The sequence below is a fragment of the Arachis duranensis genome, chromosome 5 (genome assembly GCF_000817695.3).
Source record: "Arachis duranensis cultivar V14167 chromosome 5, aradu.V14167.gnm2.J7QH, whole genome shotgun sequence".
Taxonomy (NCBI): domain Eukaryota; kingdom Viridiplantae; phylum Streptophyta; class Magnoliopsida; order Fabales; family Fabaceae; genus Arachis; species Arachis duranensis.
Genome location: NC_029776.3, coordinates 10,118,336 through 10,144,877, shown reverse-complemented (window position 1 = coordinate 10,144,877; position 26,542 = coordinate 10,118,336). Strand labels below are relative to the sequence as shown.

Below are 26,542 nucleotides of genomic sequence, written 5' to 3'. Positions count from 1 at the left end.
TATGTTTTGTCTTGTGCTTTACATGTTTGATTAGCTATTCATTTTGTGTCCATAAATGGTATCTTTGTGTCGTTTTACTAAATGAAATGTTGTATCCATGTTGGTTTGACTACCTAATATCACAATATTTAATTATTTTTATTATTGTGTATACAGGTCAGGCACACACTCCGGATGACAAAGGCAAATGTTACAATTTGAGGATTGATCCGCCACGTCGCAGCGCTAATCGATATACTCCATCTGTGTTCAAAAGGGCCGCAAAGAAATGCAAGAACTTTGTGAATGATGTAAAGTGGACAATAAAAAAGTAGTTGTGGTGTAATACTCTTATTTTTGTCTTAAAAATGTGGACTATGTTTAGGATACTTTGCATGTGTTGGACATTATGTATTAATGATTTGGACTATTGTATGTTTAGAGTATTTATGTATTCATAATAACGTGGACTATGGTATGTTTAGAGATTTTATGTATCAATAATGTGAACTATGGTAATGAGTTTTACTAGATGGTATGTTTAGAGTATTTATGTACTTATGAACTTATTAAAGGGATTAACTCTGTGGACTATGTATTAATTAATGTCATATTATGAAATGCTTCATATGGAGTATAAGGCTGGATTGACGTAGTTTATAACGCCACATAAACCAGGTTAAGGTTCTTCATATTATACAATGTTACATATATCATACATTGTTAACTCAAATAAACAGCTCCTGACAAACCATATAATGCCACATATATAATATCATCTCAGAATAAGAATCTACTGACGATCTCTATCGGCATTTGCACCACTTGGCTGACGGCATCTGCTACGGCTGTGTCCCTCAGCTCCACATAGCCTATATCGCCTAGGCCGACGTAACATTCGCGTGTCCATCTCATTCAAGAAGCGCGTCATTTTGGGGCGACCTTTCGTGACGCGTCTCAGGAACGGATTCTGGATAAACCGAGGTCCGTTGTAAGCAGGCCATGTAGTGGAGTTACCTAGTGGCCTAAACCTTGCTTGGTACACCCGACGAACTTGATCCATCTTATACACATTATGAACATACACTTGTCAATCCAGTCGCTGGTTGGCACAACATGCAAACACATGTCGACAGGGGATCCAATCCACCTGAAACTCACCACAGTCACATCGAAGGCCACGTAGGTCCACTGCAAACTCCAATTCACTTGGCATCTCACGCATCTCAAAGACCTCATTCTGCCGGTCAAAGCAACTAACCTGAATGTTTCCTGATGCTTGGTTTGCATGCAACTTCGAGGTCACGACATCAGAAAACACATGGCCAGCATTAATTCGGGCTTCCGCCTCTGCTCTTTTTCGGGTAAACAACTCGTTAAGCCTGTAGAATGTAGCCTTCACAAGGGTAGTCACCGGGAGATTGCGTGCACCCTTCAATACTGAATTGATGCATTCTACTAGATTCGTCGTCATATGACCCCATTGATATCCACCGTCAAAAGCCAACGCGTACTGTTCTCGGAGATTCGGTTTAACCAGTCAGTGTAGGCCTCGCCCCGTTCTCGTAAACGCTGGTAACGCACCTCGTACTCCCGCACCGTCCTCGAATATCCTGAAGGATAAAAAGAAATATTTGAAACAAAAGAGGTCAACACAATTATTGAAGGGAACTCTGTGACAAAATTAATTAGCTATACTGAGCGATACCTAAGTTGATGACCAGTTTCTGCAAGTACGGCGCCTTGAATTTTCTCAAAAAATTCGACTCTATATGCCTGATGCAAAACATATGAAAAGCTCTAGGAGGTGACCAAGCCCCGTTACTCCTTTCCACAACTGCATTTATGGATTCGTGACGGTCAGATATCAGTCCCACACCATCCCGAGTGACAACATGTTGACGAAGGTTACTCAGAAAAAAGTGCCACGCATCTGAAGTCTCTCCCTCCACAATCGCAAACGCAATTGGGACGATATTGTTGTTGCCATCCTGTGACACTGCCACTAGTAGACAATCCTTGTACTTTCCGTACAAGTGAGTCCCATCCACCTGGACAACTGGCTTACAATGTCTGAATGCTCTAATACAGGGGTAATAACTCCAAAAGATATGATGCAACACTTGGATATCAGTCACCAAGTCATCGCCTTGATATGCAGGCATAGTCTCAAAATGAACAACAGCTGACGGCTCCTTGTGGCACATGGCCTCAAACCATATAGGCAATGCTTCGTACGATGCTTTCCAGCCTCCAAATATTTTTTTCACTACCTTTTGCTTAGCCAACCATGCTTTCTGATAACTAACAATGTAGTTGAACTTCAATTGCACCTCTGCTATAACCGATTTTACCTTTAAGGCGGGGTCAGCCTCAACCAACGATTTAATTGCTTCTGCAATTGTGGTCGAATCCAGCTTCGAATGATCCAGAGAAATTGTGGCTCTGGTACATGTGTGACTGCCATTATACCTCCTTATAACCCAATAGTACTTCCGGCTGATCATGCTAACCCGGATAAGCCAATCACACCCTGACCCATACTGTGTACACTTCGCATAAAATGTCAACGGCTCAGATTCATACACCCGGTAGTCTACGCTTCTTCGAATAGTATACTCTTTTATCGCTTTAATAACAGCTTCCCTGAAACTGAATTCCATCCCAACGGCAAATTCACCATCTGCGACAAAAGAAATTTCTGCCACGAGGACAGCCATACAACCAATTTTAAAAACACAAATATTTAAACATTCAAAATTAAGGTAAAACAATTTTTACTGCATCAATTATGATAAAAACCACCAAAATAATTATATTTAACTAATTTACTAACAAATACTTATTTATATTCAACTAATCGGCTAACAGATACTAATTTTAATTTAACTAATTTGCTAGTTTACCATTCTATACTAATAAATACTAATTTATATTAATATAATTTACAAATTTACTAATAAATATTAGTAAATACCAATTTATATTTACTTAATTTACTAAATTACCTCATAAATACTAACGGATATTTAACTAATTTACTTATTAACGAATAAATTCTAATTTATATTCAACTAATTCAATAACTCCCAAATAAATTTTCTATCTTAAAGTTAAATACACAAACAGGTAAACAAAAAATAAATACTTATCGAGTATATTTTCACACACCTCACTAAGCTACTTGGTCCAACTATCAAGATAAATTAATAAATAATTTCAATCCTTCTTATGAGTACGGAGAATTACGTACCTGCACTGATATAATCCGGAAACTCCGAAACATGCATGGCTTCCAAATCCAAAACTCGCATGAATGATGGCTCCTCAAACGGCACATCATTTGCCAGTGCAGTTGCCACGTCAGACACATCCGGAGCCATAGCTCCGTCACCTTCAACCTCATCTCCATCTGGACGAACAAATTCGTAGTTGCTTTCGAACTCTTCTTCACTATCACTATTGTAATCTTTCCGTAAAATATTCTGGTCGGCCTCAGATTGCTCAAACTCAACATACAACTCGATGAACGAGAGTTGACTCCGATTTTCAATATACATGGAAAACATATTGCATGCTCGCTTCGTCCGTAACATATTTCGTTTGAAACTGACGAATCCACCAAACACTTGTATAGGATATCTATACAGAATACAGGATATTCTTCTTGCCCTCTCAAAATGAATCTCTTCACAGATCACACCTTTGAGCTCTTCAAATGAGATTGTGAAAGGAATCACAACATCTAACGGATTATCACAAACAAATGTTACTCCTTCAGATGTTTGTAACAAAATCTGACCAAAATAATACACCTTCAATAATACTCTGTCACTCATTTCTCTCAATCACATTAACAAGCTCATAAACTTGGGTTTTAGATTTCTAGTTATTATGCGAAACAAGTAAAGAACAGAGGAACTAAAAATCAGAAGAAAGAGCCGTTGAAGAAGGAGAAAAAGAAGATGCGAGTTGTTGTTGGGTCTGATCCAGTTTTCACCAACTTTTATTTAAAGTCCGAACCAAATCGGACCATACGATTACCTTTAGTGAATTCAAAAAAATAATAAAAAACTGAGCTCGGACCCTCCGATTTCATAACACAACACAAAAAAAAAAAATTCACACCGCTAACAACTCGGAGGGTACGATTTACACCTTCTAGAGTTCCAACATCTCTTCATCCTCAAATCGGACCTACCGATTTGCTATGCAAAATATGACACTCAAACAACTCGCACGATCCGAGTTGTTGGGCCTGACAGTTATAAAAAAGCTGTCCCACATATTTGTATTGCACCCCATGACTCTATATCCAGATAACACACACAAAGTCTCTATATAAAAAAAATTGAGCCGAAAATAGACAAGAATCAAAATAGATGTATTTTTTCTATAAAAACCACCTTGTGTTATTTTAGGGTCAATACAAATCGAATTGATTTTCGGAACATATACAAAATACTAAGTCTAAAGGTCAGTATTTTTTATTAAAATTTGACCTGTACTTAATAAAAAAAAATCTCACATCATTACATTATTAAAAATATCCATAATAACTAATTAATAATTATAAATTACAAAATTTACTAGCCAATCACTCCTCGGCACAAAATTCTTAGACACACAGAATTACAGAAATACACAATTACACATACATGTCACTTAGTTTGGGGCATAAGCATGAAGCATATACTACGAGAGTAATGATCCATCCTTGGATGGAGAAATATGGTCCGCATTTACGATGAAAATAAAGCTGCTTCAACATTCGATTGAATTTCGATCAAAACAGTGAAAACGAAACAGCACAGCAATATCATCATCCTCTAATTCGGCAATGGAGGCTCATATGAGGATCCTGAACCCCTCAATTCTTGGTCGCCACCTTCTTCAGAAAACCACTTCACATTCACATTCACATTCTCTTCTCCATCTGCCGAAATCAAAACCCGCGCTCCCTTTTCGTTATTGCTACCACCGTAACGCAACACCCATAATCTGCTCCTCTCAATTTCCCACCTTTCCAAATCCCAATCCCAATCCCAATCCCTTCACCTTCTTCTCCTCCCTCACCGCCTCCCAAAACCTCAACTTTTCTCACCCTATAAAAAATGTCAGCCCCTTCCTCTCCCGTTCTCATGGTGGCGGGTTCGTTTGGAACCCTGCTTCGGAGAACAGAATTGGGGGAAAGATGGGATTTTGCGGGGCGGAAGGGAGGGTTACGACGGTGGTGTTGTTGGGGTGGCTGGGAGCGAAGACGAAGCACCTCAAGAGGTACGTGGAGTGGTACAACGCGCGTGGAGTACACGCGATGACGTTCGTGGTTGATGTGAGGGAGCTGCTCTCCTTCGACCTTGGGAGGATACTTGAGAGGCGAATCTCTGCGCTGGCGGACGAGCTCATCACGTGGGTGTCACGTGACGAAGAGGATGGGAGGCAACGCTGTTTGGTGTTTCACACTTTCAGCAACACTGGTTGGTTTACGTATGTATGTTCAATCCCATTCTATTCCCTCGTGATTTCAATCTTGGTGGGTGGTTACATTACTAATTGTTCGTAATTTTCGTTTCTTTTTCTTTTTATTACAGTTATGGTTCCATTCTTGCGAGAATGCTCGATAGACAGGATCTGATGGATAAGATTAAAGGATGCATTGTTGATTCTGGAGGAGGAGAACCCTTTAATCCACAGGTAACTTGATGTGTTAGTTCATTGTTCTTGGCTTTGTTGTTGAATTAAATTGAATATGGTGAGCTATTGTATATTGATCTTGTAGGTATGGGCTGCTGGTTTTTCTGCTGCCATATTGAAGAAGCGCAGCTCTTCGACCCAAGCCACTGAGACTGAAGTTAACGCATCAAACATTCAACAAAATGAACCTTCAAGAATGGAGATCTTGGTCTTGGCGCTTTTAGAGAAGTTGTTCTCATTTCTATTGAAATTGCCTGATGTGAATCAGTGAGTCTCTTCTCTCAATGCCAATGTTTCTTGTTGTTCTAGTAGTTGTGTACTATATAGTAAGCTAATTTGTCTTGTGTCCCAAACAGGAGGTTAACAAGAGTTGTGAATGTGCTGTTGAAGCAGCAACCTTGCCCTCAGCTATACCTGTATAGTACGGCTGACAAAGTGGTTCCGTACCAATCAATAGAAGGGTTCATTGAGGAGCAAAGGAGGATGGGAAGGAGGGTAAGGTCCTTCAACTTCGGTTCATCCCCTCATGTGGATCATTACAGGACTTTTCCGGACTTGTATTTATCAGAGGTTACTGATTTCTTGAACGAGTGTTTTGCAACAGCCAACAAGACCACTTCCATATCTTGAGAGTCACTACCTTTCAAGTGTAAAATTATTTGCTTATTGGTTAGTCCCAAGTGGAATTTATTTACTTTGGCTATATGAACATGTATGCAACATTCAAAATTTCAGAAATAGATCGATTCTTTTGATGATTGATGAAGAAAATAGACATGGCAAACTGTTAGCAGAACTTGGGTGGTAGACTTGAAACAAATTGATTAATTGGAATATTGGTTCAAGGTACTAACATAGTAACATTTACATCAACATCATCTCCACGTAAGGCATTAAACTCAGCTGTTAAATGTCAGTTTACTGGCAGGAATAAATAAATCGCTAAAATGTCTTAGATTTCTTGACATATATTACCAAATTACAAAACAATCCATGGTCAGAGTGTTAATCGGACACCTAAACCGATGCAAAATGTTGAATTGAGACATTTTCCTAAGCAGAATTGGGGGATAATTATGTAATTGTAGTGAGGGACCACAGGTGAGCTGAACATTCTTGTTGTGCGGCTAAAATCTCCCGCACGTTTCGGTTGTTGAATCTGATTTTCTTTAGGTCCTAACCATCAAGCGTGTGGTATTCTCACCTTTAAATATTGGCACGCAAATAGTTGCACCGTACGGTATTCTCACCAACCACCGTGCTAGCTCCTTTGACGGCCTGAGGAATTACCAACCTAACCGGAAGATCTGGACCGTTGTTTTCGAATCGCACGCCTCTGCTGTTATGTTGAACCTGCAGCAGAAGAAAAGCGAGGCTGATGGTAAGTGACACTAGAACTAGAAATAGTTATGTTTTGAAATCAGCGCAAATGGTGCCTCAATGTGTTCGCATTTTCTTGTTTTGAATTTAAGCTATTCCAATGGCCGCTCAAGATGATCCCATGCTGCTTCCCACCCTCTCTCCCCCCAACACCTACCAAGCTGTCGTCAACGGCGGCACCTTTGACCGATTGCACGATGGCCACCGCCTCTTCCTCACCGTCTCTCTCTCTCTCTCTCTCTCTCTCTCTCATTTAGAAATTTCCAGTTTATATATCTATGTAATGTGAAATGTTGAAACTTTTTTAGCAGGCTTCAGCACAGTTGGCAAGGCACCGGATTGTGATCGGAGTTTGCGATGGACCTATGCTCGCAAAGAAGCAGGTTAGCCTTTTTTTTTTTTCATTTTACGTATATCATAATGTTACTCTCGTTCAAAATTGATTAGCTTCCTTCTCTGTGCTGAGAAGAGAAAAGTAAACTAATTTGTTTATTTGTGTCAATGTCCAAAATTAGATTTTTCATGTACCTGCGCAGTAGTATAATTGCAGCTTCAATTTTATGTTTTAAGTTGTGTAGCCCACCCAGGTCCCATCATGCTGTGGATTACTAATTTTTAGTGTTACAGTTCAACCAGTTCTTGATTTGTTGCAAGTTGGATTCTTTTTATCCTCTTAGTTCTATTGAAAATGTGAATTTTTCTATCTGCTCCACACTGTTGTGTCTTCAATTTCAATCAGGTATGGTTTGTGTTGCAGAAAGTCATAGTTGAAGAGCCTCCAAGACATGATCATTCATTAGTTGAGACTTGAGTGCTAAAACAAGAAAGAAACAATTAGGCTTTGATTTTTTCATTTTTATTTTTTCCCCCTCTTTCGGTGTCATCTTCTCTCACTGAACTCTTGTAGCTTACTATTGGTGTCTGAGTCAAATTATTTTCGGATTGATCAGATTAATTAGAAGAGTATGTCTGAATTCAAATTCCAGACAATATATTCATTTTCAGTAGTCAATGTGCAAAATATAAAGTAGTGAAACTGAGTATCATGCTACAACTGACTAAACTGTTAAGTACTTCAATTTTTTGTCTCTTGAAATTTTTTTGGTAGAGAAATTCAGTTTTGAAATTTGGGAATTATATTTTTTTACAAAAAGTTTCTCTATTAAATTGTATAGGAGCTCACTGATTTAAACATTGTATAATGGAGCTTGTTAACTGGTAATTTCAACTTTAAGATGAAAGATCACCTTATTACCAAGTTATAATTTTTGGTGTATGGATTTTACTCACAAAAGAGCCACTTTCCCTCATCTCTTCAGGCTTTGCTTTTGCTTTTAGGTTTGAAATTTCCTTATATGATCCTTCTCTACTTTGCAGTTTGCTGAACTGATACAGCCTATTGAGGAAAGGATACACAATGTTGAAACTTTCATAAAGGTACAAAGGCAATGTTTTCCTTATTACACATAATTTATCAAAAATAATCTCCTCTATTTCATGTACTTTTCTTAATGTCTATTTTAAGTGGTGTGTCTTTGTATTATTAGTTTCTGAGGGTGGATGGAAAGAAAATGAATGATGTCCTAATCTACATCCATCCATCAGTTGCATATCATTTAAGATTTATTTGAAAGAAAAAAAATCTTATATAAATTTTTATTTGAAATTGGTATGCAAAACCATGCAGTCTATCAAGCCAGAACTGGAAGTGCAAGCTGTACCAATCACAGATCCTTATGGGCCTTCTATCGTGGATGCAGATTTGGAGGCTGTGGTTGTAAGGTTTGTAATCTGTAAGCTTGTGTTATGCCAGTTTTATTTGTTGTTTTCTGATCTTGATGATCATGATCATTAGAGTGTTGCTCTGATAGAGACTTGAGAAAGTTCATTACTATCATAATTTTGTGAATTCTTTTAGGTTTCTAATAATTGTAGCATAATTTTGTGAATTCTTTGATACCTGACTCATGTTGGTTCTCATACAGCAAAGAGACAGTACCCGGAGGATTAGCAGTAAACAGGAAAAGAGCTGAAAGAGGCCTTTCACAGTTGAAGGTATAGCTGTTTATTTATTTATATATTTTTTTCACCATAAAAAAAGTAAGAAACTAATTTGTCAAAACATTTCTATGACATATTAGAAATTGTTTCTATGTATCATATGCAGATTGAAGTTGTAGATTTGGTCTCTGGAGGTTCGGGTGAAGTTAAGCTGAGTTCATCAATGTTAAGGAAGCTTGAGGCTGAAAAAGTCAACCAGCAAAGCACAATATCACAGACTTAGAAACAAAGAATTTGTTCAGCTTATACATATATTATTTTTCAAACATTGTTTACATGATTGCAACATGCAAGTTGTTGTTTCATCAGAGTTCAGAAAATGGAGGAAACATTTTAGGAGTGGGAAAAATAGGGAGAAACTCGCAAATCCTTGAGAAGGAAAAACTTTTCTCCCTGCAGATAATATTTGTATCATTGAATTTATTTAATGAAATGTGACTATATATTATTTAAAGGCGAAGATTATATACGGTGGTTTATTTCAAGCGAACGTTGATTTTACCCATTTTAATTATGAATGTTTTTTCTTTACTAGAATTAATTTTTCTATTTTCTTTAAAGTAATTGCAAATATAAAGTATCTGATAAGGTAAAATAAATTTTAAGTGTAATTTTAGTATATTCACTCTCTTGCAAAAAAATTTTTTTTTTTCTAAATAACATATGATTGGATATAAAACTAGAAAAATTTCAAAAACGCTAGTTTAAAATTAGATCATGATGGGAAAATAGTTTTTTTTTTTTTTAAATCAACGGCATTGACCGCTTGGCGGTTGAAATTGTAACAGTTACGTTAAGAGTTAAGAGTGAAGAGTGAAGAGGAGACTATATAGTAGGGCAACGGATACTTTTGTTTCAGAATTACAAATTAATTTCAAAATTTACTCACATATATGCATGCGTTTGTTTTTGTTTAACGAAAACAGACTCAAAGTTTGAAAATTGCATTCAAGATTGTCACTCAAGTCTTATAGCCACGTCCCTTCATCAAAGGTTCAATCTTCTTCTTCTTCTTCTTCTTCTTCAAAGTGCATGGCTTTGTTAGACACCATCTCTTAAGTTTTTTTCATACATGCTGTGTAAAAATTATTTCCGAGACCGCATTTCTCCATGCATGGCGCTAAAGATTTGATTTTTGATGATCGATTTCTTTAATTCTTGGCTCTCTGTGCATTGAAAATGGCTGTTGGTTCTCATTTCTGATTTTGTTATCTTTGTTCTTCTTAGATCACTTTGGGCATTTGCTTCATGACAAGAACTTTCATCCATTGAGAAACTGTCTCATTTCTTGAATCTGTCCAAGAGGGTATGCTTCATTTTCTTTTCATGTAACCTAGAGCCGTTCAAGTTTCTTGCTTTCTTTCTTAGATATTCTCATTTGGTTGTTATTGTTTTGTTTCCATTCTTCATTTAAATCATTACATTATTCTGTAGGTTTTGATTTTCTTTTTCAGGTGCTGAGTTTTGAATTTTTTTTCAAAGATGAATGATCTGATGACGAAATCGTTCTTAAGTTATGTTGAACTGAAGAAACAGGTCATGAAGGACCTTGAAAATGAACGTGATATTGAAGCAGGGCAACTCAACCCCACACAACTAGAAGACCCTAATCTCACTCAGTTCTTCCAAGAAGTGGATGCAATCAAGGTTGAAATGGAAGAGATCACCAATCTCTTATTTGATCTTCAGCAACTGAATGAAGAAGCAAAGTCCACACACAGTGCAAAAGTCCTCCGTGGACTAAGAGACCGCATGGAATCTGACATGGTTGCGGTGCTTCGCAAGGTCAAGATCATCAAGGCAAGGCTTGAGGTCCTGGATCAATCCAACATAGCCAATAGAACTTTATCAGAGTCCTATAAAGAGGGTACACCAATTGATAGGACAAGGAGTTCTGTCACAAATGGTTTGAGGGTCAAGCTTAGGGACATGATGAATGAGTTTCAGTCCTTGAGGGACAAGATACTGTCTGATTACAAGGAAGATTTGAAGAGAAGGTACTACAGCGCGACCGGCGAGGTTCCGAGTGAGGAGGTCATGGACAAGATGATCTCAGGGAGTCTCAAAGTTGAGTTTTTGGCTGGGAAAACAGATGCTGACATGGGAAATCAGGTTAGACATGAGGCTGTGATGGATATTCAGAGGAGTTTGAACAAGCTTCACCAAGTGTTTCTTGATATGGCTATTCTGGTTGAGACACAAGGGGAGAAATTGGACAATATTGAAGATAATATGGCCAGTGCTGGTAACTACATCCATGGTGGAACTAATAGTCTTTACTATGCCAATCAGATGAAGAAGAAGAACCATAAATGGTGGTGCTGGGTTTGTGCTGTTGGGTTGATTGTGCTGTTGGTGTGCTTCATAGCAATGTTGACTTCTTGACTGGAGTAATTTTTTGAGGAGAGAGGTTTCGAGTTTTTGAGACTGTAAAAAGCTTTTTCCACTTCCTCCTAATGCTTGGTTTTTCTAGAATTGTGGGAATAGGTTCTGTTAATTCATTCAGATTGTTGGAGAATTAAATTTTCATATTACTAGTACTCTAGTAGAATTGATTGACAAATTTTGGAAATTGGAACCTTTTAATTGCATCTGCTGTTTACACTTTTTACATGTTCTGTTGCGCTTTCAGTGACCTTTTTCCCTAACTTAAATTTTGTGGTGAAATTACAAGTTAAACCTGCAAAACGCCAATTATTCTTATTACTACAGCACCTTGTAGAACCTACCTTCTTTCCTTTTGTTATTTGCAGTGTGTTTTGTAAGAGATTAAAAACGGGATGAATATGTTAAGATAAGTTACCATATACAAACTTCGGTGAAGAAAATCTTCCTTTTCAATAATATGAAAAGAATTGTCTCAACAAATGGTCAATAAACGACACTAGGTACATGGAAGCAGAAGGAAGTCTAAATTTTTTTAACTTATATCGTCTTAAACAGGATATTCTATTTGGTCTACAAATATCTTGTGATCTTATCCCAAAGCGGTGCTGGCAATTTAAAAGCCACAAATTTAGAATGTATTCTTCCCTTTTCTACAATTTCTTTCAACTTATATTAGAAGGACAATTCCCTTCCTTAATTGTTAATGGTGGCTATGCTGCTAATGCAACCCAGTGTGGAGCAGAGCCAGGTTCTGCTTGAGAGGTGTTCAAGCTTAAAAGAACTGAAGCAGATTCATGGCCAAATACTGAAAAATGGCACCATGATGCATGAGATGACAGCAAGCAGGCTCTTTGCTTCATATGCATTACATAAGTTTGGCAACTTGTTCTGTGCTCGTATGCTCTTTGACAGAATAAATTCACCTAATATTGTCATGTGGAACACCATGATCAGGGCATACTCGAACAGTGATGACCCGGAAGAAGCTCTGGTTTTGTACCATAAAATGCTTCACCACTCAGTGCCTCACAATGCCTACACTTTCCCTTTCCTTCTCAAAGCATGTTCTGCACTCTCAGCATTTGAAGAAACCCAGCAAATCCATGCTCAAATTTTCAAAAGGGGTTATGGATCTGAGGTTTACGCCACAAACTCCCTCCTTCGTGTGTATGCGACTTCAGGCTATATTGAATTGGCTCGCATCCTATTTAACCAGCTTGCAACTAGAGATATTGTTTCGTGGAATACAATGATTGATGGGTACATAAAATGTGGAAACTTAGACGTGGCTCATAAGATGTTTCAAGACATGACACTGAAAAATGTCATCACTTGGACAACCATGATTGTTGGTTTTGTTAGGAAAGGCATGCACAAAGAAGCACTGTCTCTCTTTCAGCAAATGCTGGTTGCCGGCATCAAACCTGATCGGATAACCCTGAGTTGCTTGCTTTCAGCATGTGCAGGCCTTGGTTCATTGGAGCAAGGAAGGTGGATTCACAACTACATCAATATAAATGAAATAAAGATAGATCCAGTTTTGGGTTCTGTTCTTATAGACATGTATGCAAAATGTGGTGAAATGGAAAGAGCCCTACAAGTGTTTACTAACTTGGAGAATAAATGTGTCTATGCATGGACAGCAATAATTGGTGGCTTTGCAGTCCATGGGAAGGGTAGAGAATCCCTAGACTGGTTTAACCAAATGCAGAAAGCGGGAATCAAGCCAACTTCCATAACTTTTTCTGCGATTTTGACTGCATGTAGTCATGCAGGACTTGTTGAAGAAGGAAAGTTCATGTTTGATAGCATGAGTACTGCTTACAACATTGCACACTCTATGGAACACTATGGATGCATGGTGGACCTTCTCGGTCGCGCAGGGTTGTTGAAAGAAGCAAAGGAGTTCATAGAGTCAATGCCCTTCAAGCCAAATGCTGTAATATGGGGCGCACTGCTCAATGCCTGCTACCTGCACAAACAAATTGAGCTTGGAAAAGAGGTTGGCAAAATTCTTATTGAGATGGACCCTGATCATAGCGGCCGCTATGTTCATCTGGCAAGCATTCTTGCTGCAGCCGGAGAATGGAACCAAGCAGTTAAAGTAAGAAACCAGATCAAACATAGGGGACTGCTGAATCTTCCAGGATACAGCAGCATAACAGTAAATGGGGTTGAACACGAGTTCTTTGCTGGGATTGGATCCTCATACCCACATATACAAGAGATATATAACATGCCCGATATTATTGAGGAACAGATATGATACGTTTAGGAGGAAGTTAGAGGAGAATAAAATGGAAGTAATGAAAATGAGAAGAATGTAGTTTTCCATCTTGTGGAAAGAAAAATTATCTTATCTTTTATTTTTATGACAAAGATGTTACAGATGCAATGATATTTTTCTTTTTTGAGACATGACCTCTCTCAAAACTACATAAACTCCTCACCACCAGTTACACTCTTAGTAGCTCGGGAAATTATTAATACATAAGGTATTGTTTACAAATCAAGACAAAAAATTTTTAACAATATAGAAGCTCAGTTGCGGTTCAAGCAATGCTAAGATGCTGCACAGCTGTCCAAGTTTGCTCTGGCTCTAGCTGGACACTTTCAATCTGAAACAGTGATAGCATAAAATTAAAATTTATAAGAGTCAACTGGGAGGCTTGAAAACTAGAGTCAGTAACCAGAATGCTCGACTTCTGAAGGATGCTCACGCATATGTTCAAAAACAATTGTCCATTTAAACTCAATAACCATCGAACCCTATTTAAAAGCGTAATTCATTACCTTAGCATTTTCAACACAAACAAAATCTTTGTAACACGCTTCCATTTGAAGATGTGGATTCCACAACACAGCATCTGACCAACTACATGGGCAAGAGCCAAAGGAGCATAAGCAAGAGACTTGGGAAAACCAAATAATAAAATTATGATAGAAGTTGCAAATTACACACTTTGTATTCTTGACAGATATTAAATCACCCAAGCCATTGTCAAGTTGTAACTCATCAGGAGCTCCAAGATAAATGCAATCTACAAATCCCGGGAAAGTGACCACATCCCTGCATTATAAAGATTATTGTCTATTTTGCAAACTTACAAACTCAAAGCTAAGATTTGACTAGTCCTTATTCAATGCAATTCTAGTATTAAATAAGTTATATTGATGTCTATTAGGAAAAAGGTGAAAATTGGCCACTAAGTGGATGCAATGTAACAGAACTCTAGTTTAAATTCGGGCAAAATAAGGGCAATAAAAGTAGACCTTAGGTAAAAAACGAATGTCATTGTATATCCCACATGTAAGGATAGTTGAAGATACTCAATAGCTAGTGCAGATTTTTATCCAACCTTTGGACTAAGGAAAGCAACTTCAGTAGTTTCATACTAATCTCATAGCAAATAGTACTATGTTTTATTTTTTATAAGAATTCACAGACAGAAAATAACATACAGACCTTTCTTCTGTACCCTCCACTGGATTTTTAGGATCTGGATCTTTGTTCAGTGTTTTGCATCCTTTCAATCCCTTTACGGATGCACCACTCACAGAAGCCTGTGTCACAATGCTAAAATGATTATTTCTAACTGTAAGCAATAAATTGAGTCAAAATAACTTGTATTAGAAGAATTCTAATTAATTAAACTAATTATTGAAAGAAACATAATTTTCATTGGATTGGACACTTAATTTGAACTCATAACTCAGGGAAAATCCTATACAAAATGATAATGATGAAATATAAGAACAGATATAAAATCTTACACTAAAATACGTGTGCAGGGCAGTAGTAAATGAAAATGCCTTGTTGTCTGTATTTTTAACTTTTAACTCAGTTGAAAGACTCTTAGAATTAAGTGTGACCTGCAAAACAGGAAGCACGAAATTTTATCATCAAGCAGGTAATGAAACATGCCAAGAATGAGTACTAGCAGTACGGCAGCATTGCAAAGGGGAGAGAACTGTGGTTAAAGAAAATAAGCCCTTGACCTTGAATAAGGCATGGAAACCGAAATCCCACATAGCGCGACTATAGGAATCATCCTTCAGTTCCAGAGTAACAACAGGATCTCCCTCCACATTTTCAGAATCCGCAACGGTCCAATCCATATTCCGTGCAAATCCATGCTGCCAAGAACTCAAGCAAGCAAATTTAGTATACAATCGAATAGAAGAGCAGTATAGTCAACAAAGCATTCATGATTTTACCACAAAGAAGTGTGCAGAACCACTGTAATTCAATCAGACTTTTTGCATCTATCTAAAGAAAATCATCTTATAAAAAACAGAATACATGTATACTCCTAAAGCCCATCTAGTCTGTGCTATAGGAACATTCAGAACACACTCATTTCTTACCTTTCATACAGAATAACATGGAGTACAAGAAAACAGAGTTGATTAGAGGGTGATACCTGCTGAATTGAGCCAGGACCAAACTGAGGAAAACAATGTGGGATACCTCCACTGCCCCAACAGAAAACTAATCAGTATACGGCGAAAAAATCGAAACTATATATGGTTTTGCATGAGGGGTGTATGAATAGAACACCTGATTGGTTTCTTCTTATTGAAAACAGCATCTGGGCGAACAAAAAGAAGGTCTTTGCCAGTGGGAAGTTTCCAAGAGGTAACACACCCTCCATACAAGTATATCTCAGCCTCACTGCAACCAACAGATTCAGATTCAGATTCAAGCGAAACTGAAGAGAAAAGTTGATCAGAATTTAGAAAGAGTTACATGTATGACGTACCTACCAGAGGGTGAAGTAAGAACAAGTTTAGGCAAGTTTCCTTGGCCTTCAGTGAGTTGAATTCCGGAAGAGGTGATTGTTTTGTTGCTCATAGTTGGGACGAAACGAAATTGTATGCTAGAGTAATCTAACCTGTTGACTCGACTAATGTTGGGAAAAGTGATGGTGTTGACGGAGAATGCCATGGATGATGGATGCTATCGCTAACTGGCAAATGAATCACTTCAATTCTTCGTCACTCGACCATCACTATTTATATTTCGTATTATTATTATTTTCAGCTGAATTTCTTATGGTTGTTGTGTTGTTGCTATTTGTTAATGTTATCTGTGCCTGCGCAAATCGGATATTCCCCTATTACTCAATTGCCTCTTCTTCCTCTTGGCTCCACCATTTATGTTCCAAAGGGATGCGACAAGATTTAGCGTGCCACATGAATAATCACAGGACCCAGATTTCTCGAAATTAAATACTAGATTATTTATGATTTATTTTATTTATTTAAAAATATATTTTTAAAAATTTTTATATTAATAATGCTAGGAACCAAAAAGGATTCAGCAAAAAATCTGCCAACTCCTCTTGGGTTGGGTCTCTAAAGTCCACCTCACTTCAGCAACATCCCAAAATTCACTCACGTAAACAAAAATCACCCGCCAATGAGCCAGCTGCATTTGAGGAGAAAAAATTGGTAAGTATGTGAAGAGTGTATATGGGTGTGTATTGTGTACCTAGTATTGAGGATTGTCTAATTCACCGACCAAAAAAAAAATCAGAGCTTTCCCAATCTCAGCCGCGGAGATGTCCTCGACGTGCTTCTTCGCGCGTTAATCAGAGCTTTCCCAATCTCAGCCGCGGAGATGTCGTTCCACCCAGGTACGAAGAACAAGGTGTTTCTCCTTCTCACCCAGGGCGGGCTGCTGCTGCTGCTGCTGCATGTCGGTGTTAGCAGTACCGTTGAAACCTCCCTGTTCTGCACCGCCGAACGCAGTAAGACGTCCCCTTCTCCAACCTCGAATTCCCCTGCATGTCGGTGTTGGCTGTTCCTTTTAAAAAAAGTGTGGTGACTACACAATACTTGTTATTAAGGTAAGACAAGATGAAAATATGTTATTACTCGTATGAATCTTGTTGTTCCTTTTTGGTATAAACACTAGTTCATTGGCTTGAGCTACTAGATATTTGTAATAGGGCTTGTCCTGTGAATTTACAGGCTTAGTAATATCAATATGCTTTGTCACATTGAATAATTTTGACTGAATTATAATATATGTTCTAACTATTGATTTAATTGCCTTAGAAATTGTCCTAAAATTCTTTTATTCTTGTCAGTTTAACCTCAACTTGCCTTAACTTGAATCTAATTTTTTAAATTCTTATGAGATATCAGTTTTCTGAACTAGAAAAACTCACTCTTGTGATTGTTTTCTTAATCTGTGGTTGGGTAGCACAACAACAACAACATTAATCATTTTCTAGTTAGGATATACGAAACTAAACTTATATCTGTGATACTGTGATAGAGATGATTTGTTGTTAGCATGCCAAGTAATGGACTAAGTTTACAATGAGTGTTGGAGTTTCTTGAGTTCATCCACACACTTGTTGTCATGCTTTCAAAAATGCCTTCAAACGTTAAAAAAGATAAAACAAGAATGAAATTAAAAAAAAATAAAGAAGCAAAAGGTTCAAATAATATTATTTATATATTAACATATAAATTAAAAACATATACTTGTGAACTATCGGTTTGATCATTTTCTAAAGCACCATAGTCAACAACATTAAAGTGTTTACACCACTATAAATTCTCCGAGTGCAAAAATATGGTAAAGAAAATATGAATGTTAAAAGTAGGATAAAGATTTGGCTTTTCATTTTTGAGGTAGGGGAGAAAATCTAAGATGGTTTTATATGGCTTAGTATCTTTCTTTTTATAGGTAATTTGAATGTTTATGCAAAAATTTATGTCACATATTTTTTTGTTAAATAAATAGATGTTTTTTTTTTATACTATATGTGATTCTTTTAAAAGGAATCATCATTTAAGAAGGGAATTAACTTGAAATAATTGAACCCATATTGTACTTATTGATTCAATTGTTGTGACTTGTGAATATTTTTATAGTTAATATACAATAGACATAGATGGCTATTAATCTATTGCATACACGTTGACCATAAATGCTTTGTTTTGCTTTCACTTTGCAGGGACATCTTGAAGAGCCGAGTGCATCTTGAAGAGTCGAGTGCAATATACAAAAATCTACATTAGATGTTTCTTTTGTTAAAAAATTGATGATTCTTTTTATACTAAATGGATGATTCTTTGAAATGAATCAACATTTTAGGTGGAAACTAACTTTGATGTAATTGAACGCATATTGTACTTATTGATTCAATTGTTGTGACTTATGAGCATTTTTATAGTTAATATATAATAGGCATAAATGGCTATTCATTTGTTGCATACACCTTACCACTAGATAATCAATTTAATCATGGAAGTAATACTTGTCTAATAAGTTCATCACTAAATAGTACCAAATAATATGTTGTGTATGTGGACTCTGGAGTCCAAAGTTCAAGTATAATAACCGCATAAAGCAAACAGTGGGTAAAAGGAAAACTGTCAAAACACTTTGATTGCTCTTGAAAAAGCAAATAACTAGATACTGTTGTTCTTTTTTTTTTATCTTTTTTTTCCTTCTTTAAATTTTGTTAAACAAGCATTATGATAAAGACAAAAAAAAATTTTCTTTCTTTTATGATACTTGTATTCACTATCAATTGAATCATTTCTACAGTAAAGAATAAACATAAATAAGTTCTGTTAGGTACTTAATTATTTTTCCAAAGATCCAAGTGGATGTTACTTCTGTCAAGTATCAGGATGTTCCTTTTTCATACTAAATAGATGTTGTTACTTTATTAGAAGCCATGAGAATGAAAAATAAAAAAAGCTTATCCTACATAAGTAACTACAAATTTGTCACCATGCTAAAATGCAATGAAAGGAATCATGATATTCAAAGAAATAATTATATACAAAGAAACATCTACTTTTAAAAATAAAAGACACAATTATTATTCAACCTAAAATAATCTAATATTTGAATATAATAAATATTTATAGAAGCAGCCCAATGCATATAGTGCCATTTCTTTCCCAAATTTGGCCATAATTCTCTCCAAAGTAAATACAAAGTCTTCATCCTCAATCTCATCCATGACAAGTGACTAATTCATAAAGTTTAAAGGACTAAAATAAAACTTTAATCTATTTGTGTGCTTGATAAACACATAATGCAAAAGATGACAAGAAGTACTAGAATATAACTCCATACAAATCAATATTACCTTGAAAAGAAAAAATTGCCAAAAACCTTCGATCATTGTGGTGGTACAGTGTTCCTTTCACTGAGGCAAAAATATTATATGCTTTATGCAGCATCCTTGAGCTTCTTGGTGATGGTGGCAAGAATATTCCCCTGGTGGAATGCTTGCAGCAATTCAATCTCAGAAACCTGTCTTGTTCCATCATCAGCATAAGTCCCTGCTCCATAAGGGTTTCCACCTTTCACTTCTTCCATCTTGAACATGCAATGGCCGAACATGTATCCAATGGGAACATATGTCATTCCATGATGTGCCAGCATTATTATAGCAGTAAGGCTATACATAAATCATGACAAGTTTGATCAGCAACTAATAAGTACATAGTGATATCTAATAAGAAACAGGGTTAAGATAAATATCGAAGCTTGTTTTCTTACGGTGTTGTTTCTTGTCCATCGCCTTGCAAATCGGTGATGTAGAAGAGTCTAATAGGCTTGCCTACAAGGTCTTGTTGCAATCAAAGAGGTCCAGTTTTGTCAAGAAAATCCATGAACTGGGTAGCCTTCATTTCGAACCGCGTGGGGAAGCCGAAGATAAGGCCATCAGCTCCATTGAGCATATCAGGTTCAATGATTGGTAAATTACTCTTTGGTGGTGCATTCTGCCATAAGCAAAGACACATTATTCAATCAAGAATATCCTAGAACCTATAAAAAATGTAAAAACCAAGTAAGCACTATCAATAGTTATGAAATCAAAGGTTAAATGTATTCGGTTAATCCCCAACATCCACCTTCATTCACAAATGCATAATAATTAGTCAAATTTAGAAGAATGAATTATCCTAAACTAAATCCTGATTACTAAAACCTAATAAAGAAGGCATGGAGAACCCTAAGTAGAAAAGAAATAAACTATACAAAAAAGAGTAACACTAAAAAGAAACTACAAATTATCTCAAAAAAAATATCCAACACTATAAGAGTTTAATTCTCAAAACAATATCGATTAAAAATATCCAAAAAAACATTTATAATAAAAAATACAAGTTAAACTAAAGTTCTAAGATGGGAAGGAAAAAAAACCCAGGTCACTGGAGAGGAGACGCGGTTGATCGACTGGAGTACACGTCAAGGCGGAGGTTGCTGCGTTATCGGTGGTTGCTGTGACGGTGTAGGAAACCGTGATGGGAATAATGTCCGGAGGTAGCTGCGGCGCGAGAGAACGATGCCCGCGCTATTGAACGGTGGTTGCCGGTGGCGTTCCTTCCAGAGCTATTTCTAATTTCCTTCGCGGCGGAGGAGAGGCGGCTGTGGGGTGTCGCCTAACGGCGTGGTTCTGGGTGTCGTGGTGACTGTGCCAATTGGAGAGGAGTGTGGACGGTGCCGCAGAGAGAGAGAATTGTTTATTGCTTTTGTGTGTTTTATCCTTCAGAGCAAACCCCTATTTATATACATATAAGGGGTCAACTTTTCAAACTCAATTAATAACACAATCTCTCTTGATATTCTCAATAACATAGAGAAATGGTCATCCACCTCATACCCACTTTATACTTATCACAACACTCACCTTTGGATGACCATTTAGGATTATTGCCTCGTTAAAACCTTACTAAAGAAAAACCCTGTGGGAAAAAACTTTAGTGAAGGAAAAAGAGTACAATATCCTTTGTGATGGGGACTGCCTCATTAAAAACCTTGTCAAAAAAAACTCAATGGGAAAAAAACCTGACCAAGGAAAAAAGAGTACAGTCTCCCCCTTTTGCCGACATTATTTAATGTCTCAAAATCGGCGCATCCCAATCTCATGTACCAATCTTTTAAAGGAAGATTTTGGGAGTGACTTTGCGAATAAATCTGCCAGAATGTCACTTGAGCGGATCTATTGGACATCAATTATCCCTTGATTTTGAAGATCACGAGTGAAGAAGAATTTGGGAGAAATATGCTTTGTTCTATCACTTTTGATATATCTGCCTTTAAGTTGAGCAATGCATGCTGTATTATCTTCAAACAGGACAGTTGGAGCCATCTTATGATCAGTCAATCCACATGATAACAGAATATATTGAATCAGGCTCCTCAGCCAAAAACACTCGTGACTAGCTTCATGAATTGCTAGTATTTCAGCATGATTAGAGGAGGTTGCTGCTATCGTCTGTTTCGTGGACCTCCATGATATAGCTGTACCACCATATGTAAACAAGTATCCTGTTTGAGATCTTCCTTTATGTGGATCAGACAAGTATCTGGCATCTGCATAGCCAACTAGTTGTGACTTTGATCCATAGGGATAAAACAACCCCATATCAACCGTTTCATGAAGATATCGAAAGATCTGTTTGATTCCACTCCAATGTCTTCTGGTTGGAAAAGAACAATATCTTGCTAGTAAATTCACCACGAATGATATGTCAGGTCGCGTATTATTGGCAAGATACATTAGCGCTCCAATGGCACTAAGATATGGTACTTCAGGACCAAGGATATCTTCATTCTCTTCTTTAGGACGGAATTGGTCCTTTTCCATATCCAAAGATCTTACGATCATTGGGATACTCAAAGGATGTGACTTATCCATATAAAATCTTTTCAAGATCTTCTCTGTGTATGTCGCTTGATGAATAAAGATCCCATTTTTTGTATGCTTGATCTGCAGGCCGAGACAAAATTTAGTCCTTCTAAGATCTTTCATCTAAAACTCTTCTTTCAGAGTTTTTATAATTATTGGAATTTCTTCAGAAGTCCCAATGATATTTAAATCATCAACGTATACGGCAATTGTAATGAATCCAGATGCAATTTTCTTTATGAAAACACACGGACAAATATCATCATTCTTGAATCCGTTTTTGGCCAGATACTCAGTAAGACGATTATACCACATTCGTCCAGATTGCTTTAGACCATATAAAGATCTTTGCAATTTAAATAAGTATAACCCATGCGAATATTCATTGGATGGTTTAGATATCTTTAGTCCTTCATGGACTTTCATATAGATATCCCCATCTAATGAGCCGTACAAATAAGTTGTTACCACATCCATTAAATGCATATGCAGTTTATGATATGCAGATAAACTGACCAAATAACGCAATGTTATCGCATCCACTACAGGGGAATACATTTCTTCATAATCTATACCGGGCCTTTGTGAAAAACCTTGTGCCACAAGTCAAGCTTTATAGCGCACAACTTCATTTTTCTCATTTCGTTTTCTCACAAATATCCATCTGTATCCAACAGGTTTTACATCTTCTGGTGTACGGACTACAGGTCCAAAGACTTCACGTTTTGCAAATGAGTCTAACTCAGCCTTCATGGCTTCTTTCCATTTTGGCCAATCATTCCTTTGTCGACATTCTTCGACTGATCTTGGCTCAAGATCCTTACTTTCATGAATGATATTTAATGCCACATTATATGAAAATATTTTATTGACAATTGTCTTATTTCGGTCTCATTTCTCTCCTGTAAAGACATAATTTATCGAGATCTCATCATTTTCACAATTTTCAGGTACCTGAACATCTTCTGGCGTTAAAATTATATCAAAATTTTGGACAACTACAGGTGTCTTTACTATGTCTTTTTCAACAGGAATAGTATTTACCTCTTTTCTCTTTCGAGGATTTTTATCTTTGGAACTGACAGGCCTGCCACGCTTCTGGCGTGTATTTGCTTCAGTGGCAATTTGTCCAACTAGGACATCAATTCGAATTGGGGCATTTTCCGCCCTGCCATGCTTCTGGCGTAAATTTGCTTCAGTGGCTACTTGTCCTACTGGGACATCAATTCGAATTGGGATATTTTCCGCTGGTATATAAGATTTGGTTATCCTCTTTGTATCAAAAAATGCATCAGGCAATTCATTTGCTATTCTTAGCAAATGTATAATCTTTTGAACTTCTAGTTCACATTGCCCTGATCGAGGATCTAAATTCATCAACGATGATGCATTCCAATTAAGTTCCTTTTCAGGAAGCTTATTCTCTCTCTCTAATGTTGGAAATTTTGATTCATTAAAATGAAAATTCGCAAACCGGGTTTTAAATACATTTTCCGTTTGTATCTCAAGATACCTTACTATAGAGGGAGAATCATATCCAACATATATCTCCAATTTTCTTTGGGGTCCCATTTTGGTGCGATTAGGTGGTGCAATGCGAACATATATCGCACACCCAAATATTCTTAAATGGGAAATATTTGGCTGCTGGCTAAAAGCTAATTGCATAGGAGAGAACTGATGGTAACACGTTGGCCTCAAACGAATAAGTGCTGCGGCATGTAAAATAGCATGCCCCCAAACCGAGGTCGGGAGATTTGTTCTCATAAGCATGGGTCTAACAATTAATTGGATGTGCTTAATAAGTGATTCTGCTAACCCATTTTGTGTGTGAACATAAGCTACTAGATGTTCAACACTTATTCCATTAGCCATACAATAAGCATCAAAAGCTTGGGAAGTAAATTCACCAGCATTATCAAGGCGAATTACTTTGATTGGATTTTCTGGAAATTGTGCTTTTAATCAAATAATTTGAGCCAGTAATCTCGCAAACGCCAGGTTGCGAGAAGATAATAAGCACACATGTGACCATCTCGAAGATGCGTCTATTAGGACCATAAAATATCTAAAAGATCCACATGGTGGATGAATAGGTCCACATATATCACCTTGAATCCTTTCTAGGAATTCAGGGGACTCAAATCCAATCTTTACTAGTGATGGCCTTAAAATTAACTTTCCCTGAGAACATGCAGCACAACAAAATTCACTAGTTTTAAGAATCTTCTAATTCTTTAGTAAATGTCCATGAGAGTTTTCAATAATTCTCTTCATCATGGTTGTTCCCGGATGACCCAATCGATCATGCCAAGTTATGAATTCATTTGGACTACTAAACTTATGGTTTATAATGGCATGTGATTCAATTGCACTAATCTTGGTATAATATAACCCAAATGAAAGTGAGGGCAACTTTTCTAATATAACTTTCTTATTTAAATCATGAGTTGTGATACATAAATACTCATGATTTTTCTCATTCATAGTCTCAATATGATATCCATTTCGGCAAATATCTTTAAAGCTCAACAAATAGTGCATTATTTATTACAAATTTTGTTCCTCCAGGAAACAAAATTATAGCTCTTTCGGAGCCTTCTATCACATTGTCTGAACCAGTAATAGTATTAACATACTCTTCTTTTGGCACAAGATGGGTAAAATATATATCACTTTTAAGAATAGTGTGCAAACTTGCACTATCTGCAAGGCAAATATCTTCAGAATATGTCCTTGCCATTTTTCTTCAAAAACAAATGATAATAATAATAAAATGAGTAGAAGTACATGCACAGTAAAATTATTCATATGAATACTTAGCAAACACACATATTAAACTATTCCATCATTGATCAAATAGCCAATATTTCCTTTAGAATCCTTAAAGAAATTAAATATATCATAATGAGTGGTGGAATTTTCATCATTTGAAACAAAATTTGTTTCCTTTTCTTTGTCATCTCTTTTCAAGGATGCTTGATAAAGATCAACTAGGTGCCTTGGGGTACGACAGGTTCGTGACCAATGGCCCTTTCCACCACAACGGAAGCATTTATCCTCAATTGATTTACTTTGCCCATTATTTCTTTCTTTATCCCACTTCTGGTGAGATCTTTTCTTGTGAACAACATTTATTTTCCTTCCATAATTTTTCTTGCTACCAAAACCTTGTCATTTACCTCTTCTGAGGTTATAACTTGCCGCATTTGCTTCAGGAAATGGGGCGACGTCATCTGGGCGCGCTTCATGATTTCTCAAAAGTAACTCATTGTTGCGTTCAGTAACAAGAAAGAAAGAAATTAACTCAGAATATTTTCAAATTCTGTTTCTCGATAATGCTACTGCAGGAGCACATTCAAGACATAGAAGGTCGAGAAAATTTTCTCTAACATATCAGGCTTGAGAAAGCATCACCGTCTTTTCATGATTATACATTTTTCAAGGTCTTTCCACAGATCTGCAGGATCTTTTAATGTGGGATATTTATTTTTCAATCATACGTCAAGATGACGACGAAGGAAATTATGGCTTTGGCAATATCCTTCTGGGATGTATTATTTTCAGCCTTAATGGTATCTTCAAGATTCATTGAATCAAGATGGATTTTAGCATCTAGTATCCATGGTGAATAATTGTTTTCAAATATATCAAAAGCATTATATTCAAGATGAGAGAGTTTCGACATAATAAAAATTTGTTACTTGGAATCTTCCTAAAATTTCGTTAGAGCTTCGTGCTGATAACGTGTTATAAAATAACTAAATAGATAAATAAAGAAAAGGTAACAAATATAAAATAAAGAAATATAAAGAGAGAGAAAGAAGTATTGCAACATAAAGAGAGAGAGAATTGTTTATTACTTTTGTGTGTTTTATCCTTCAGAGCAAACCCCTATTTATATACATATAAGGGGTCAACTTTTCAAACTCAATTAATTACACAATCTCTCTTAATATTTTCAATAACATAGAGAAATAGTCATCCACCTCATACCCACTTTATACTTATCACAACACTTTATACCGTTTTTAATTATGATTTATTTAATAAGCTTTTAATTATTCAAATTTAAATTTAAAAAATTTAAAATTAATTATTAAATAAAGTTGTTTAAAAAATTGGTTGATTATTCTTGGTTTATATACTTTTTTTATATTAATTGAACATTTTTAAATGAATTTTTAGTTATTCTATTACCCTAAATTTTATTAAAATTGCCTAAACTACCTAAACCATAACCCTAAAACTCAACATACACAACTCTAACCCTAATTTCCCCTTTCAGTCGCCACTCACCCCCAAAACCCTCACCCATGAAAAAACATAAAAAGAAAAGAAAGGGAAGAGAGAAAAGGGAAAAA

At 36.5% G+C, this 26,542-nt stretch overlaps 7 protein-coding genes and 1 pseudogene across 8 annotated transcripts in view; 5 read left to right on the top strand and 3 right to left on the bottom strand.

Moving 5' to 3' along the window:
• Positions 1-469, top strand: part of LOC127747573 (uncharacterized) — a 28,606-nt gene extending 28,137 nt beyond the window's left edge. The window contains exon 6 of the mRNA XM_052261616.1: positions 157-469. Coding sequence (XP_052117576.1) covers positions 157-314 — 158 coding nt within the window. The 3' untranslated portion in view covers positions 315-469. The remainder of the gene's footprint in view (positions 1-156) is intronic.
• A 980-nt stretch (positions 470-1,449) lies between these two features.
• On the bottom strand, positions 1,450-3,818 carry LOC110281451 (uncharacterized). Its single transcript, XM_021143716.1, has 3 exons — positions 3,233-3,818; positions 1,688-2,680; positions 1,450-1,592 (listed from the first exon to the last, which is right to left on the bottom strand). Exons 1-3 carry the CDS (start codon positions 3,816-3,818, stop codon positions 1,450-1,452), a joined length of 1,722 nt encoding a protein of 573 aa, XP_020999375.1.
• An 810-nt stretch (positions 3,819-4,628) lies between these two features.
• On the top strand, positions 4,629-6,444 carry LOC107487970 (uncharacterized). The gene is made up of 4 exons (XM_016108667.3): positions 4,629-5,466; positions 5,571-5,673; positions 5,759-5,940; positions 6,030-6,444. The coding sequence occupies exons 1-4, from the start codon at positions 4,820-4,822 to the stop codon at positions 6,301-6,303; spliced, it is 1,206 nt and encodes a 401-aa protein (XP_015964153.1). The 5' UTR covers positions 4,629-4,819; the 3' UTR covers positions 6,304-6,444.
• Positions 6,445-6,736: 292 nt separating this feature from the next.
• Positions 6,737-9,568, top strand: LOC107487971 (phosphopantetheine adenylyltransferase). The gene is made up of 7 exons (XM_016108668.3): positions 6,737-7,054; positions 7,146-7,273; positions 7,365-7,436; positions 8,431-8,490; positions 8,741-8,835; positions 9,039-9,108; positions 9,221-9,568. Exons 1-7 carry the CDS (start codon positions 7,018-7,020, stop codon positions 9,335-9,337), a joined length of 579 nt encoding a protein of 192 aa, XP_015964154.1. The 5' UTR covers positions 6,737-7,017; the 3' UTR covers positions 9,338-9,568.
• A 463-nt stretch (positions 9,569-10,031) lies between these two features.
• Positions 10,032-11,588, top strand: LOC107487939 (syntaxin-112). Of its 2 annotated transcripts, none has more exons than XM_016108635.3 (3): positions 10,032-10,107; positions 10,342-10,420; positions 10,569-11,588. In XM_016108635.3, exon 3 carries the CDS (start codon positions 10,597-10,599, stop codon positions 11,497-11,499), a length of 903 nt encoding a protein of 300 aa, XP_015964121.1. In that variant the 5' UTR covers positions 10,032-10,107; positions 10,342-10,420; positions 10,569-10,596; the 3' UTR covers positions 11,500-11,588. The 2 variants fall into 2 exon arrangements, with proteins under 2 accessions (XP_015964121.1, XP_052118319.1); XM_052262359.1 differs by having other exon boundaries at positions 10,549-11,588.
• A 586-nt stretch (positions 11,589-12,174) lies between these two features.
• LOC107487973 (pentatricopeptide repeat-containing protein At5g66520) lies at positions 12,175-13,771 on the top strand. The gene has a single exon (XM_016108669.3). The coding sequence runs from the start codon at positions 12,206-12,208 to the stop codon at positions 13,766-13,768; it is 1,563 nt and encodes a 520-aa protein (XP_015964155.1). The 5' UTR covers positions 12,175-12,205; the 3' UTR covers positions 13,769-13,771.
• Positions 13,772-13,838: 67 nt separating this feature from the next.
• On the bottom strand, positions 13,839-16,699 carry LOC107487974 (putative glucose-6-phosphate 1-epimerase). The gene is made up of 9 exons (XM_016108671.3): positions 16,266-16,699; positions 16,064-16,177; positions 15,927-15,978; positions 15,502-15,639; positions 15,277-15,375; positions 14,969-15,066; positions 14,465-14,572; positions 14,296-14,377; positions 13,839-14,120 (listed from the first exon to the last, which is right to left on the bottom strand). Exons 1-9 carry the CDS (start codon positions 16,448-16,450, stop codon positions 14,055-14,057), a joined length of 942 nt encoding a protein of 313 aa, XP_015964157.1. The 5' UTR covers positions 16,451-16,699; the 3' UTR covers positions 13,839-14,054.
• A 3,009-nt stretch (positions 16,700-19,708) lies between these two features.
• Positions 19,709-25,414, bottom strand: LOC107487940 (probable NAD(P)H dehydrogenase (quinone) FQR1-like 1; annotated as a pseudogene).
• Positions 25,415-26,542: the final 1,128 nt, after the last annotated feature.